This window comes from Candoia aspera, chromosome 1, assembly GCF_035149785.1.
Source record: "Candoia aspera isolate rCanAsp1 chromosome 1, rCanAsp1.hap2, whole genome shotgun sequence".
In the NCBI taxonomy this organism is placed as follows: domain Eukaryota; kingdom Metazoa; phylum Chordata; class Lepidosauria; order Squamata; family Boidae; genus Candoia; species Candoia aspera.
This window is the reverse complement of record NC_086153.1, coordinates 298,561,716-298,577,307: the sequence shown is the minus strand read 5'-3', so window position 1 is coordinate 298,577,307 and position 15,592 is coordinate 298,561,716. Positions and strand designations below refer to the sequence as shown.

The window sequence follows — 15,592 nt, the reverse complement described above, 5'->3', positions numbered from 1 at the left end:
AGAGTTAAAGGAGCATTAACCTTCTCTTCTTGTTGCTGAAATCAAGATGGCAGAGCTGAAGTTTTAGAGCAGCCCTTCAAAACGGATGTTTTTACAGGCACTCCATCTCTGTGTTCTTTTTACCTTTCCTAATGCCCCCACCACCATATGGGATGGAAAGGATGCTGGGATGGAGAAGCCCATAGGGCCATGACAGATTGCATCACCAGAGGGTTCTTTTGAAAAATTCTCTCAATCCTGGGAGAGGGGCAGGGAAAGACAGGGCTGGCAAACCTCCCAGCACTCTTTATAGTGATTACAAGAACTTCAAAAATGGCTACTCGCAGGTGATTGGATTATCTCTGAATTCATTATCCTTAAAATTCATCCACTAATGGATAAAAATAGATATAGAAGAAACTAAGGAAACAATGTGCATTAATGTTGTTTCCACTTTGGTTGGTTTGTGTAACTGTGTTTGCTTAGCATAAAAATATTAGGAAAGTATATACAAAATATCAGAAATAATGCCTTTGCAACTTTAATTTAAATGGAGAAAGGGCCTTTAAAAAACGGGTTAGATATTTGTACATGGCACTTCATACAATGTCCTTTGGGTACAGTTCTACCACATGTAGACAAGGGTCCATCTTAAGAAATACACACACACACACACACACACAGTGTGTGTGTGTGTGTGTGTGTGTGTATTTATGCCAAGACAGAAATATTTATTATGTCTAGAGTTGCCTTATTTGCTGCTGCAGCTTCTCAGATCCATAGAAAAGTTTTCCTAATAGTAACTGTTTCCTGTTATGGCGATTGATTTGCCTGAAATGGTGTCAGAATCATGGAAAAATATGATTAAGGTTTTTTTTAACTTTTTTATTAAGTGCTAACTTCTACTAGAATTGTAATTTTAATTTTTAAATAGGAGGAGGAAGGAATATTAGGTATGTTCCCCTCCTTGAGTTATTTATAAATATAATAAAGGCAGGATAAAAAAAATCTAAAAAAGAACTCACTAGTTTTATTCTGTTAATAAACCTTCTTGAATATAGAGTTGCATTTGGGCTATCTTTCTTCAAGGGCCTTTGCTTAACTGCAATAAAGACTGACTCAACTATGATCCTGCCTACCTAAAAACAAGATTAGCTTCTTCAGCTGCATGTATAATTTTTTAAAATAATGGGTATTGAATAAATATCAGATGATGCAGTCACCATTATGACCTAAACGATATAATTTTCACAATTTTTTATAGTGGAAAAGAGTATACAATACCTGTGATTTCTATGCAGTATCAAAACTGCCTTTAAGAATATTTCCCAAGACAGCAGAAGGCTACTGAAATACATTTTCAATTCTTCCTGTTCCCTGGACACTTGTCGGTGAAGCCAGGGAATATAATAATTCATTTGCTCCTAGAGAAATCTCTCTCAGACACATACATCACTTACAAACATTACAAATGCACACCAATTCCAACATCTACTAAAGTTCTTGCTACCAATACATTTTTTAATGAAAAGAAGGAACAGTTTATAAAACAGCAAAGGAATAATGTTAATTTCTTTTTAATAGACATATATAGATAGAACAAAATGAAACTTGAGGGAAAACTTACTGGCGTTACAGTTTATCCTGATACAGTCTAGATGGGGAAAAATAAATGAAAGATGAAATTGCATCCTTCAAGGTAACAGCTGCAGACATCCAAAAACAATCAGTCCACCCTTCCGGGGACAGACACACGCAAAGAGATGTGGCCATTTTATATTTATGTACATTCTATAGAAACTCAGGAATGGCTCTATATCTACATTATATACTACAGAAATCTCAGATCCATAAACTACTCCCAAATTCTCCCTGCTTCTGTTTATCTGTGTGTTTGTGTGTGTGTGTGTGTGTGTGTGTGTACACATGTGAGATGCTTGCAGAAAAGAAGTATATATGATATACTTTATTTTGACAATCCAATTTTTAAGAAAAATGATGTTTTGGTAGTACTTGAATGATTCTAATCAAAAACTAGTTAAACATAGTTGACATGTTATTAAGGCACAGGCACTTTCCCATAAAATGCAAGTCTTTCCCCCCAATGGTGTATATTTTTAAAGTCCTTTTAGGATCTTTTTACACATTTTGATGCTTAAAAGCAAATGTTACAATGTTGCTTTTGAATGATTAGCGTATCTGTATAAATACACTCTTTACTCAAGAGAGTATAACTGTAGGTTTAGCTTGGAAATATTTAGTAATGCAATATTTAGCCCTTTCAGTGTATACTCATTTCCTATGTGATAGCTTAGAATGTTTTGCAGAAAAAATGTATCTTGCCAATATTTTTCATGCTGCAGAAAGGGTTAACATATTGCTCCCTGTCACCTATCATAAAATGGCCACTTGCAAACTGCTAACCGCACGAACGCCCAGCCCAGATTTCACTGCATTTTGGAGGGTTGATATTTTTGATTGGTTGGAGAGAGTTGATACAAAAACAGCCAGCCAGCCCTTCAGAGCCCTGTTTCACCTTGCTGCCTGAATATTAGGACCAAATGATGCATCTACAACATTCAGGAAGAAGATGAAATAGGCAGTGCAGTGGCAGACTGATCATCTTTGACAACCCCCTGCACTTCACTCAGATGTTTCAGAAACTACAAGAGGGAGAAACCATAAACAAGCAAATTTAAAAAGACTACAGTGACACATACATTTATTTGTGCCTGTTAATACTCATTAATCTAAAAAAATAGTAGAATTTCAGTTGAGTTGTTTTGAGCACTCATAGCCTCTTCTGAGCAAAATATATGCTTCAAATACTTGATCACAAGACCAGAAGCATGAAGCCTCCTTTAATTCTTGGATTGAGAACACATTATTTGAAAAAATGTTGCAACATGTGTTTGTAATCATGTAACAAACTGTTCCTCACATTTAATGCCAAGAGCCACTTCTTTATATATTCAGCGATATCATGTTTAAAAGGTTCTACTGTTCACTGGCCAAAAATTTGATCAATCAAGGTTGACCTTTGGCTCAAGTGAAACAGTTAAAGTTACCTATGCTAAACTTAGAGAATTTTTTTTTCTAATAAAATTTGAAAAAGAATTATTTCTAATTAATACAATAAAATCCATATTTAAAAAAGGGGGGCAGAAAACAAAGAATCTGAGTGATCAGGGAAAAAAAAACAACCACCAGAAGTAATGATGCCACAGACAGTGGATTATCCAGCATATCTTCTCTTAAGAAAATATGGGTTTGGTTTCGTGCGATTAGGTTTGTCATGTGTCGTCAACCGCAACAGAAAAGTGGGAGCAAACAGCCCTTGAGCATCTAGTACGATCACCATACAGGAGTGGCTATATCCCTTTTTGTAGATGTGTGTTGGTCGGTGTAATAAGGAAAAAAAATTCCCAAAACTGGGTGCCAAGAGGATTTAGAGAAGGAGAGAGAGAGAATGACAAAACACTAGAGATTATATCTGAAAGACCGATTATACTTGAGAGATATAAAATAGAATGTGTTGTTGTGGTGGTTTTCCCAGTAGTGATGTATGCTGTGAGGGTTGGACCATAAGGAAGGCTAAGCACCGAAGAATTGATGCTTTCGAACTGTGGTGCGGGAGAAGACTCTTGAGAGTCCCTTGGACTGCAAGGAGGTCAAATCAGTCGATCTTAAAGGAAATCAACCCTGACTGTTCATTGGAAGGACAGATAGTGAAGCTGAAGCTCAAATACTTTGGCCACCTAATGTGAAGAGAGGACTCACTGGAAAGGACCCTGATGCTGGGAAAGACTGAAGGCAAAAGGAGAAGGGGACGGCAGAGGATGAGATGGTTAGATAGCATCACCGATGCAATGGACATGATTCTGAGTAAACTCCGGGAGACACTGGAGGACAGGAAGGCCTGGTGTGCTGTGGTCCATGGGGTCACAAAGAGAATGTAGATTGGATTATATTTTCTTTAAGTTTCTAAAATTTCATTTGAGAAATTTATTTACATTTTTAGAAGCTTTGACTGTCACATACACAACTTGACTGTTGTGATACTAAAAAGCTTCTTCCTACTTTTTCTGAATTTTTACATTTATAATCCCAGTCCTTAGAATTTGCTGATCACTTTTTACTGGAGTTTTCATTGTTTGTTTTCATGTCATAAAATGCACATTTTGGGTGGTTCTGCACTTGATTAACCACTGGAATTCAAGCATTGTTAATCCTAAGAATAGATTGTGATAGTGCAGTTAAACCCTTAGAATTGTCATAAATGCTACAACCAGGTTTATCCCATAGCCCCTGTGGCTCAGGGCTCAACACTTCCCCACTCCTGTTTAACATCTGCATGAAGCTACTGGGTGAGTTCATTTGACATCAAGGAGTATGCTGATGACACCCAGCTTTACATCTCTACCCCGGGCTCATCAAGTGATGCTGTGGGGGCTCTGTCTTGGTGTCTGTAGGCTGTGGGGGGTTGGATGGGGAAGAAATTGCTTCAGTTCAGCTCTAGCAAAACTGAGAGATTTAAAATAGAATGTGTTGTGGTGGTGGTTTTCCCAGTAGTGATGTATGGGATTTAGGGCCCTCAAGTTCTAGAGACTTCCTGTCTCTTGTTCTAGATGGGGGTGCACTACCCCAAATAGAACCAGTGTGTTATTTAGGGGTCCTCCTGGACACACAGCTCTAGTTTGAGGAACAGGTGGCAGTGATGGCCAAGAGAGCTTTTACACAACTTTGTGTTGCACACTTTGTTGGACTAAGAGGCTCTGCTCACAGTTTCTCATGCCTTAGTCACCTCCCAAGTGAACTACTGCAATGCAATCTACATGGGATTGCCCTTAAAGAACAACCAAAAGCTGGCAGTGTGGGCAATTATAAGTGTTCCTCTGTGCCTTCATGTTACATCTGTGCTCCATGAGCTGCACTGGTTACCAGTAGTGTTCTAAGTGCAATTCAAGGTGCTGATGGCCACCTATAAAGCCCTTCCTGGAATGGGGGCAGGTTATCTACAGGGCTGCCCCTCCCCTACGATTTCTTAGATGTCCTCTTAGATGTAGCAGGAGAGGCAAGATACGGGTCCCATGAATCAAGGAATGCCATCATGTGGGACTCAGGATTGAGCCTTTTCTGTTGTGGTGCCTGCCCTTTGGAACATCATTCCCCAAGAGATTAGATTGGCCCTGAGTTTACCAGCCTTTCACAAGGCCCTGAAGACATGGTTGAGTTCCTGGGCATGGGAGTCTGATTGTCAGAACCCGTGAGATAATTATGTTAATTGTTGTTTGATTGTTTTTTTTACCTTGGCTGTCAGTTATATATTTTATTTTCTTGGTGTCGTCATATGTTACCTGTTGTTAGCTACCCAGAATCACCATGCAGTCATATAAATTGAATAAACAAATATCTAATCAATCAATCAATAAAGCTGGATGCATATCTAAACCCGTCTGCCAACTACAAGACAATCAATAAGGGATGCAGAAGCTGAGTGACCTTTAAAGATGAGTCTTTGCCATAGTGTGGTTCCAGTCTGATATAGAAGATGACTGAGAAGGACATGCACTAGTTTAGTGAGATTGGCCATGTTCTCACTCTCAGCACATGCTTTTAAGCAGCAGGGTAAATTCTGGTCATGCGTGGGACTGTGGCTCACTGAATTCTCTGTCTGTCTCTCTCCTTCCTTCTCCCCTTCCTTATTTCCTCTCTATATTCTCAACAGTAGAGTTAGATCTATCACATACAGACTTCTAATTTTTCCAGAGCTTAATGTGTTGCCAGAGAATATGGTGTTCCAACTAACCATCAAGAAAAGTTTTAGATTTTCTTAAAGAAGCAATGTTAACACATAAGAGACCCTTCCCTCCCTCCTTCCCCAATGAAATTGACCACATTCTACTTGCTGATTCAATTTTGCTAAAGAGTGCTGTGGTGGAGAGAGGGATATGGCAGCCCTTGCAGGCTTCTCTGTACACTCTGTTCGAAGGGCTGTTTGCTGTGCGGGCCGCAGGCTTCAGGCCTTTGAAGGGTTGAATACCATCTTTTGATATACCATGACTGATGGGGTATAAAGAAGTATTTACAACTTTGATTCACAGTGTGAAAAAGATCACAGAAAAAAGAGGTTAGAGACATGAAAGGAAATTAAAACGAAAAGCTGGGGGGTGGGGAGTGGGGGGCAAGCAAAATAATGTTTGCTACCATTCAAAACAGACTTTGCCATTACGTACTTCTGGCAAGAGAAATTGTTCAGATCCCCATTGTAAGGTATTCTAAATCAACAAAATCTTATAATTTGCCATTCTTCACCAGATGTTATCAAATGTGAATTTTAACTGATAAGCAAGGCTTAGACATTGGCTCTTTTAATGCAATAACATCTCAGAACTCACACTGTCACTAAGGATTGAAGAAACCTGCATAGTACAACCTATCTCTGGACTGCTTGGACTTGAAATGCATTTCTGAACCAATGTCTCATATTTGACCTCTGTCTCTAATGCTTTTTTGGGGGGTGAGGTGACATCTGAAAAGGTTTCACACCTTTCTCGCTTCATAACTGAGCTGCTATTCTGGAAGTCACCTTCAGAATATGCATGACTGCAATAAAGTTGGAGAGATGCTGCAGTGACAGCAAGCAAAGCATAGCTGATGTGATATTTGGGCTTACTAGAATTTCTTTTGCTTACTAAAGGGCAGACAGGAGTTCATTTTGGGGCTTTTCTAATGTGAAAATGTGATTCAAAATCCTAGTCATAGGTAATAAAAAAGACCATGGTGGTCATATTATCTACATTTGGAAAAAGTAGATGCTTATGAAACAGCTTAAATGATAGCCCTAGATGATATGTGCATGAACATCTCTCTGCTAAAGGAGAATTCTTTATCTTATGTGGTTTCTAATGCTGGATGCAAATAATTTCAGAACTGACAGGAACAGGAAGTTCAGGGGGTATTGTTATTGTTGTTTCTCTGTTAGAGCAATGCTCAAACTATTTTCATATGGGCACTATCCCTCACTCTTCTGGATGTAGGAAAGAGGTTCTTAAACAGGAATTTCCTGTTCATATTCCTGCTGTACCTTTCCATTCTATCTTATAGAAATGGCTTGGATAATATAAGAGTCTTTCCAAGCAATGTATCTGTATTTTGGAGATCATGGGCTTGAAAGCACCCCATTTGGATATTTTGTGGTTAGGTTATTTGGAACATCACAGGTACTAAGTCATAAATCCAACAGCAGAAAAGCTGACAGAAATTCTGGGTATATAAGCCTGCATTTCAAGTAAAAACTGCAGAATGTGAAGCAGTGACTCCAGCTAGAACCCTCAGCTTCTTTTTAAGGCAGAGATGTAGAAGAGGACAAAAGGTGAATGTTTTAGCCTTTTGGAAGAAAAATATTAACTATACCAGGCTCTCTATTTCTTCATAATGTGCTACTTTGGGGCAGCAAATAAAGCCATTTATTTTCCAGGAAACCAATTCTATGAAATTCCTTCAGTTAAAAGATTAGAGAAGGAAAAAAATGTTATTAACCAGCTGAAACAATATAGTATCAGAGCAAAAAGAAGCAGATCTATATCCCAAATTCTTCCAGTCTCCTTGAGTTAAGGACACTGAATGAAAAGGAAATAACTCCATCCAAGACGTCTAACAGAAAACCATTTCTGTTGTACTTTCTGAGGACAAGCTGTAATGGTGTAGTAGGTATGCTAATGTTTAGGCTAGGTAAGAGATACTTATATGACATTTTAGCACAGTGAAATACTAGTGTAAATGTTCAATGAAAATATACTTGTCTTACCTACAAACATGCATTTGTATGTGTGTACACACACACACACACACACACATACCCCTTGCCTGAAGTGGGCAAGAGGAAGTTTCTGGATACTTCCTCAAATTAATTAGCATGTATTAATTTATATTTAAAAGTTATTCTCTGTTGGTGCTTTTTCTGAAATGGGGCACATTGTATAGTAAGCCTTAAAACATAAGGATTAATCTTTTTCTAAGAGCACAGAAAGCAGTACAGATGATACTGGAATATACGCAATGTAAAACCCTAGTTTATTAAAGGGTAACAATCAGAACCTTTCCTCTCTGACTCCATCTTTATCATCATACCTTATTTTCGACTGGTTTGAATAGTAGCAGAGAGGCTGGATCAATGGGATGTGGTTGATCAAAAGATGGACCAAACAGCATGTCTTACACAAAACTAACAGTTTAAGAACAAGAAAGGAAGCTTTAGAAAAGGCTTTAAAAACAAAACACATTATCCATAACCAGGAAGTAACATAAAATCTGCATGCGGTGATGGCTGGAGAGATTCTTTCTCCATGATCAATGTTGTTACAAAAAATACTTTAGCAGAGTTATAATTCAGCTCAACCAGATTGGGGGTGGGTGGGACGGAGACAGACAAGAAAACAAAACAAGCTGAAATTAAAAGCCAAGTGATGGGGGAGGGAAACTTTGTACAATACCTAGATTGACCATGAGTTTGACACGGCCTCCATCTAACTCAAGCCGTAGTGTATCAGCTGAATCACGTGATGTTGTGGCCATCAGTAGACCATAAGCACGCTGGGACATGAAGCGGAAGGACACATCCTCAGCCTCTGTGTGCATGACCATAGGCATAACAATTTTCATATACATGCTGCCATCATAACTCAGGATAGAGGCCTCTGAAAAAAGGAAAAAGATTAGTAAAATAAATTATAAGCAGTTTTAGGCATTTCAAAACTTGGAGGATTACTCATTATTTAATACTTAAGATACATTACTTAATTATTACATGAAAGTGGTTCAGATTTTTATTAGCATTATTATTATTTCGCTGTACTATCAAATAACAAGTTCTCTGGGTATTGTATATTCAGTTGAAAATATTAAGAGTAAAGCTACATTAAAACAGTAGGAAGGTAATGTAAAAGCAATATAAAAAGCAGTATAAACATTTTATTAGAGACAAGATAAAACCAGTGACTATAATAATAATGGCAATTAATATAGATTAGAATCATAAAGTAACTCCCCCTGAAGCAATCTATATTGTTTCATTGGTACAGCTCCTTTAAAAGGGGCTCAGGTTAAGATCTTAGTGTCATGATACATTAATCTGGTAGAGTCTCTTCAGGTATCATGGCTTCAAAATATTTATTCATTTAGCAATTGCTAACTTTACATTAATTGACTGACTAGTTGGCATATTTATACCAACTGCAACTTTTGGACATTTTCCAAGCATAGTCTAATGTAAAGCACATTCGAAACATGTACCCAACACAACTTGTTAAATCTGACCAATTCAGAAATAGTGATACTTTGTGTATTAACTGTAAATATGCAAACATTTTAGACAAAAATGCAATGGTGTATTTGGATGATACACTGATTTTTTTCTGAGGACCCTTCCTTGCATGCAAGTCATGTCAGGATCTTCTTGAAGGGAATCCATGAATACAAACTTTTTGCTAAGTTGGAGGAATGTGCATTTGATCTATCCTAATTGGACTATTTAGGGCACAGAGTATCTACTGAAAATATACAAATGGACCCAACAAAAGTACAGTTTATACTTTCATGGTGATCACCTCAAAATGTCAAGGATGTGTAATGTTTTCTGGGCTTCTCTGATTTCTATTGCAAGTTCATCCCTAATATTGCAGACTGCATGTGGCCATCATCTCAACTTCTAAAAAAAAGGATGGAAATTTGTATGGCCTACTCAAGGGCATGCAGCATTTCAGGAGCTAAAATTCCATTTCTCTTCACAGCTGATCCTCAGACACCCAGATTTGTCCTGCCAGTTTGTGGTGCAAACCAATGCTTCCCCAGGCAAAGAAAGGGTATGGTGGGGTGTGGAATCAGATCTCTTGACATGTGCATTTTATTCCAGGTTGCTGGAAAAGCTATGTTCTCTTCTCAGAGTTCATGTTGAGGTAAAGCAAAGCACAACAGGTTAAACAATGCTACTTCCAGATGCTGGTGGAACCAAATGTTCTGTATTTTATACATAAACTTATTTGCTGCATCTACAGAATGGAAACACACACATTCCTGTTTTTGGTTTGGATTATATTAGAATGTGCAGTTAAGCATGAAATGGCACTTTGTGACACCTTTAGTTCAAATGTGACCTGCAGGAACTAGTCCCTGTGCATATGCATACTTTGCTGATAAGCGTCAGAATAAGCAAAGGGAATACTGTCAGAGAATACATGGATTAACCAGCATAAGAAGGATCAGATACTTCCCTTCTTTAGTTTTAATAGGATATATTGCATGGTAGAAGCATTTTGTAATTAGCAAGAACTTTGAAGCTATGAAAATGTGAAGCATTTGTTTTTCCTTAAAGAGAAAAACAATACGAACCGCATTAGAAATTTAGGACTAATTTCAGAGAAATTAAGCATGTCTGAGACCCAGATAAATCCAAGGGACTTAAGCTTACCAAATAAGACGAAACATCTCTACCCAGTTGGTGGCCCCCAAATGTGCTGAAATTGCAAATCAACTCCCAAAGTTCCCAATTATTACAAAATACATGAAGGCTGATGTAAATTTATATAATAGAAAATAAGCAACTTGAAATAATAAGTCTAGTATAGGTTCTTTTACATTTTGTTCCCTAAAATGTCAAAACAGTCTAAATATGATCCATAGTTATCTTCACCACACTGAGAACAAGGAACAAGCTGCAGCAGGTCCTGCATTATCAGCCACGACATCCACACACACACACACAAAAACCCCTCCCTCTCTCCCATTTTATATGATAGAAAAAATAAATTACTTGCTTCAGGTTGCATTTATTTTTCTGTCTGTCTGGAAAAGAAAAACCACAGCATTTCCCAGAGAAGGAATTGGAAGCTGAAAACTCATCATTGTAACTTTTCCCTTTTAAACACCTCCTAGGATAGAGTGCAGCCAAAAATTTAGGAGGCATAATAAGGCAACAGTTCCCTTAAAAGGGGAAATGACTTTCCCACAAACTCCACAGAAACTAGCTTTGTAGCAACTTCAAGCACACCACAACTGAACTGGAAATAACTAGACTAGGCTACCAAACTGGAACCATGACATTGATCACGGGGGCACAGAACCAGATTGGGATCTGGAAGTGCCCATAGAAGTGGATTGGCTTTCTTGATTGACTAAGCTGCAGTTCATTATGCTGAACCTGGTTTTCCAATGGAAGTGCTGGAGCTCTATAACATTTGGGGTGGGACATTTTCTCCTTCAAAATCTTCTCACCCTGCCCCTTGCCCTCTCCCTCCACCGTGCAGAGGTAGTTTTACATTAATGTTTCTTTAGTCTTTTAAACTGTGCAGAGGGATGCAAGTTTGGTGTCTTGCAGATTTTGTAGCTCCTTCCTTCCTTCCTTCCCCAAATAAAGCAGTCCAGGCATGGGGGTAGGCATGGCACTGGGTGGATACTTTTTTTTTTTCCCGTTTCCTATTGGTCAGTGAGGCACAGATTGCCCTGAATGGTGATTACTTGAATTTTAAGATAAACACTTTTAAAGACAACTGTGTATCAGCTTGAAACCGATTGGGAGGATGTGGGAGGTAAAAGTGGTAGCAGTATGGAAGGGCCTAAGTTCCAAAACACAGCAAATAAAAGGGAGACTGTTCATGTTTTAAAAAGTGATTTACACAAATACACACACACCCTGCCATTTCTTAAGGGAAGCCCTGAATGTCACCTCTCACTTTATTCTCATATCGATCCTGTAAAATAGGGAAGGCTGAAATACAGATATCATACTTGAATTTTACAACTGGGTGAGGATCTGACTCCAGTCCAATTCTCTATCAACCACACCAGTCTGTCCCAAATACTAATAATTAACTCTGGTATCCTTTCAGTTCTTGTTTAGAGAAAAATCACCAGCCTAGAATGTTGTTGTTGTTTTGATCATATGGCCTACTTTGGTAGCATGAGATGAAAACTACATGGCTTCTTCCTATGTCACTCTAAGAACATGAGAAGAATCCTGATGGATCAGGCCATAGGCCCATCTAGTCCTGTACTGTGTGTCACATGTTGGCCAAATGATGCATTTGGGAAGCTCTCAAGGCTGGAATGGGGAGCAACATCCTCCTTCTCCTGTTGCTTCCCAGCATGCAGTATTCAGGTCACGGTGCCTATGATTCATAACACAGTAAACAGTCATCAATATTCACTTCTATTGATATCCTGATCCTACATAAACCTGCCTGGTCCCTTCTAAAACTATTCAAATTGGCTGCAATTACCACAATTACTGGCAGCAAATTCCACAGTATAAATATGCACTGTGTGAAAAAGTATTTCCTTCACTTGGTACTGAATCTATATATAACCTAAATTTAGTTTCAGTTGGCTGACTCTAAATTCTAACAGAGAGTAAAAAATTTCTCTCTATCTATGTTACCTATCATATTCATGATTTTATATACCTTTTTTAATGTCTCCTTTAACTCTTTCATTCCAGCTCCATTACTTATCATCAGTTGTGCATCTGATTATCAAATAAATATTAAAAAAAATTGCAAAACAAAAATATCATATAAGTTAGAGAATTCTACCTTCTCTATTATACCTACTGATGCCTTCTTGAAGACAGTAACATTGAAATAACCTTTTCACATGAACATATCTATTTGTTTAAATCAGTCTTCCCCAATTTTTAAAATTTAAAGACACAATGATCAACAGACTACTAAAAAAAACAGAAACTACACAAAAGCAAAACATTCATAATTTGGGAACGCAATTATAAGACAAAAATTGTAAACATCTGTATTCAATATTTATGCCCCCAAAGACATTTGTATAGATGGAATTAATCTATTAGGAATTATTTTGTTTATATGATTAAAAAACATGAAGACCAAATGTGTGTAAAACAATTTTAGTTAAAGGATTCTTCAAGACTCTGCTGCTGCAATAACTTTTCAGTCACATTTTTAAATACTAGTGGTCCTAGGAAAAGTGTACTTTAATTTTCCAGTGTTTTGCTATAAAAAATCTGGTGGGAAACAAAAAATTAATATCACGTACTAAGATAATGCTATTTTAGAGAGGTTTAGTACCATCTTGCCCAGTTTGATGCTCAGATGCATGGGGCTTCAATCCCAGAATTACTACTCAGCATGGCCATACCTGGAGAGGAGCAATAGCATAATTTTTACATCTTCCAAAAAGGTGAGAACTTTGGACTAGTATTTATAAGAGTTGCATATGTCTGTGCTTTTGTTAAGCCACTTCTGTCTACACTGGAGGACAAAAGCCTATGGCACCTGGAGCAGATATGGCCACAATTTCCCTTCCCAACTTGCTCTCTGGGAAGTTTTATTTTTTTAAAAAATAGTGCCAAACCACTAAATGGGGAGAGAATTTTGCCAGGGATTGCAGCAGAGGAGGGTCTTGACTTTGTCCTCCCTTTGTGTAATTGCTGGGGCAGCTGTTTTTGAGATTCCCTTCCTTTTATGTTACAATTTCATTCATCTCTTTACCTTCTGAACAGTGTTGGATATTTGGGTATATGTATGAAAAAGAGAAGTAATTAATTGGGGATGAAAATAGGGAAAAGAAGGAATTTTCCATATTTCCCCTTTTGTTTGAACAGATTAAAAAGCATTTTTTGTTTTAGGCTCTTGGAAGTGCCCTTCTCTAGTAGACTGTTCATAAGACAATGTAGCCTCAGGCGGAAAAAAAACAAAAGCTTCTACTTCCTGCTGTGTATTGACTGCCAGTAGTTGTAGCCTTTCCCAGGTGTTGCTAGAGATGTCAAGAACTGAATCTGATCACCAGCTTAATCATTTTTTTCCCTTTCCCCCAGCTTTCTCCAGTAATAGAGCTCCTCTTAACACCAGAGAATACAAAAGCCTGTGCAACCAAACAAATGGAAATTATTCATCTTCTGAGCACTCTCAGAGTCTGGCCACACATATGCAGTCAAGAATGAAGGAAATAATATTGTTCTCAAGGTTTTCACATTTTACTATATTATTATTTATTATATTTTAAGTTCTCAATATGTGTTAGCCAAGCCACAATAGCACTGCTTTCAAAAGGTACAATTACTATGCAACACTAGGAAGGCCACTTGGGAAAAAAAAACTACAAGGTATGGGGAGGGGGAGAGAAAAGGGGAGATTTTTGAAAGACATGAAACAGTGGAGAAACAGCTAGTATTCAAGCAGATTCATGTCATGAAAAGTATTCTTCCAATAAAATCATGGTAGTCTTTCAGATCATTACTGTATAGAATATTTCACTTAAATGCTCTAAAGTGGATGAACTGGAAGAGAGAGTGGATCCATGAATTCCCCTCCTCCCAGTCTGATTAGAGAATTAAAATGGAGGATATGGAAGAAGTCATGTTTACAGACATCCAAAGAATGGCTGGAAAGATGGCATCTAGATCTTTAACAAATAATTTTAGAACTGGAGCCAGAATAAAAAATTCCTTCCCACTCAGGTATAAAACCCAGTCATTGCAGTTCTGACTGTTCAGAAATGTACAGATCAGCATGTGTATTTATTATGGAGATTTCTAAAGCCCCTCAATTCAACGATGGGCAGCATTCGAGTTAAAACAACCATAGCATCTGAAACCACACACACACACACACACACAATGTAAAAGAGGGTTGATATGGAGCCAATCTGTCCTGACAAGCAGGAACCACGCCAAGACAAGGAATAAGTCTCTAGTGTTTTATTACTGCTACAGTAGACAGAAAATCCTACCAAACTGAAGAAGCGTGGGAAAACCCAGACAGATGAACCCCAAAACTCAAGGCGGGTCTGTTCTGTGTCTCTTTGAATGACAGCTCAAATTCTCGCTACTATGCATGCGTTTTCCCCCCTGGATAGGGGCCCCCTCCTGCTCACCATCAGTGCTCATGACACAATCAAGTGACAGATTTGGTTGTGTTTGTGGCCACTGTGGCGGGTGGGGGGTTGATGGGTTTTTGTATTGTGGATTTTAATTCTGTAAACCACATAGAGTCACTGTGTGTGAGTTTGGCCACTGTGTGGCCATATAAATTTGTTTAATAAATAAACAAACATAGCAAACCATCATAATACAATCCCAACCTATCCCAGAGCTTGGGGAAAAGCCAAGTTTTCAGGAAATCTGTAAAGATTTGCAGCGTCAGGGCAGTTCAAAACTGGGGGGAGGGACGCAGCAGGGGAAAATTGTTCCAGAGGACAGATGCCATGACAGACTTCAGGTCCCATCAGATGGCATTGCCTAATGGATGGGACATGAAACATACCCACTTTGTCAGGTCTTACTGGATGGGCAGAAATTATGGAAGACAGGCAGGCCCTCAGAGAGCCATAAGGGAAGTGCCTAAGGCATGAGAGACTGTGAGAAGAAACTCCCGATCGAGGAAAGGGTGCAAGGGATACACTAGTTGAATCTGTGCAAAGACCTTCCTGGTCACAGCTGCCACCTGCTGTTTGAGCAGAAGCTGTGAGTCCAGGAGAATCCCTAAACTGCATATTAGTTCTGTGAAACCACATTCAGAACTAAAGATGGAAAATCTCCAGCCCCAGAAAAATCACGAACCCATAGCCACTTAGTTTTGTCAGGGTT

At 38.4% G+C, this 15,592-nt stretch overlaps 1 protein-coding gene across 1 annotated transcript in view; it reads right to left on the bottom strand.

Annotated features, from left to right (window-relative positions):
* The window catches only part of NRXN3 (neurexin 3), a 995,103-nt gene that overhangs the window by 908,468 nt on the left and 71,043 nt on the right, over positions 1-15,592 (bottom strand). The window contains exons 4-5 of the mRNA XM_063290181.1: positions 8,475-8,678; positions 1,607-1,633 (exon numbers count right to left, since the gene is read on the bottom strand). Coding sequence (XP_063146251.1) covers positions 1,607-1,633; positions 8,475-8,678 — 231 coding nt within the window. The remainder of the gene's footprint in view (positions 1-1,606; positions 1,634-8,474; positions 8,679-15,592) is intronic.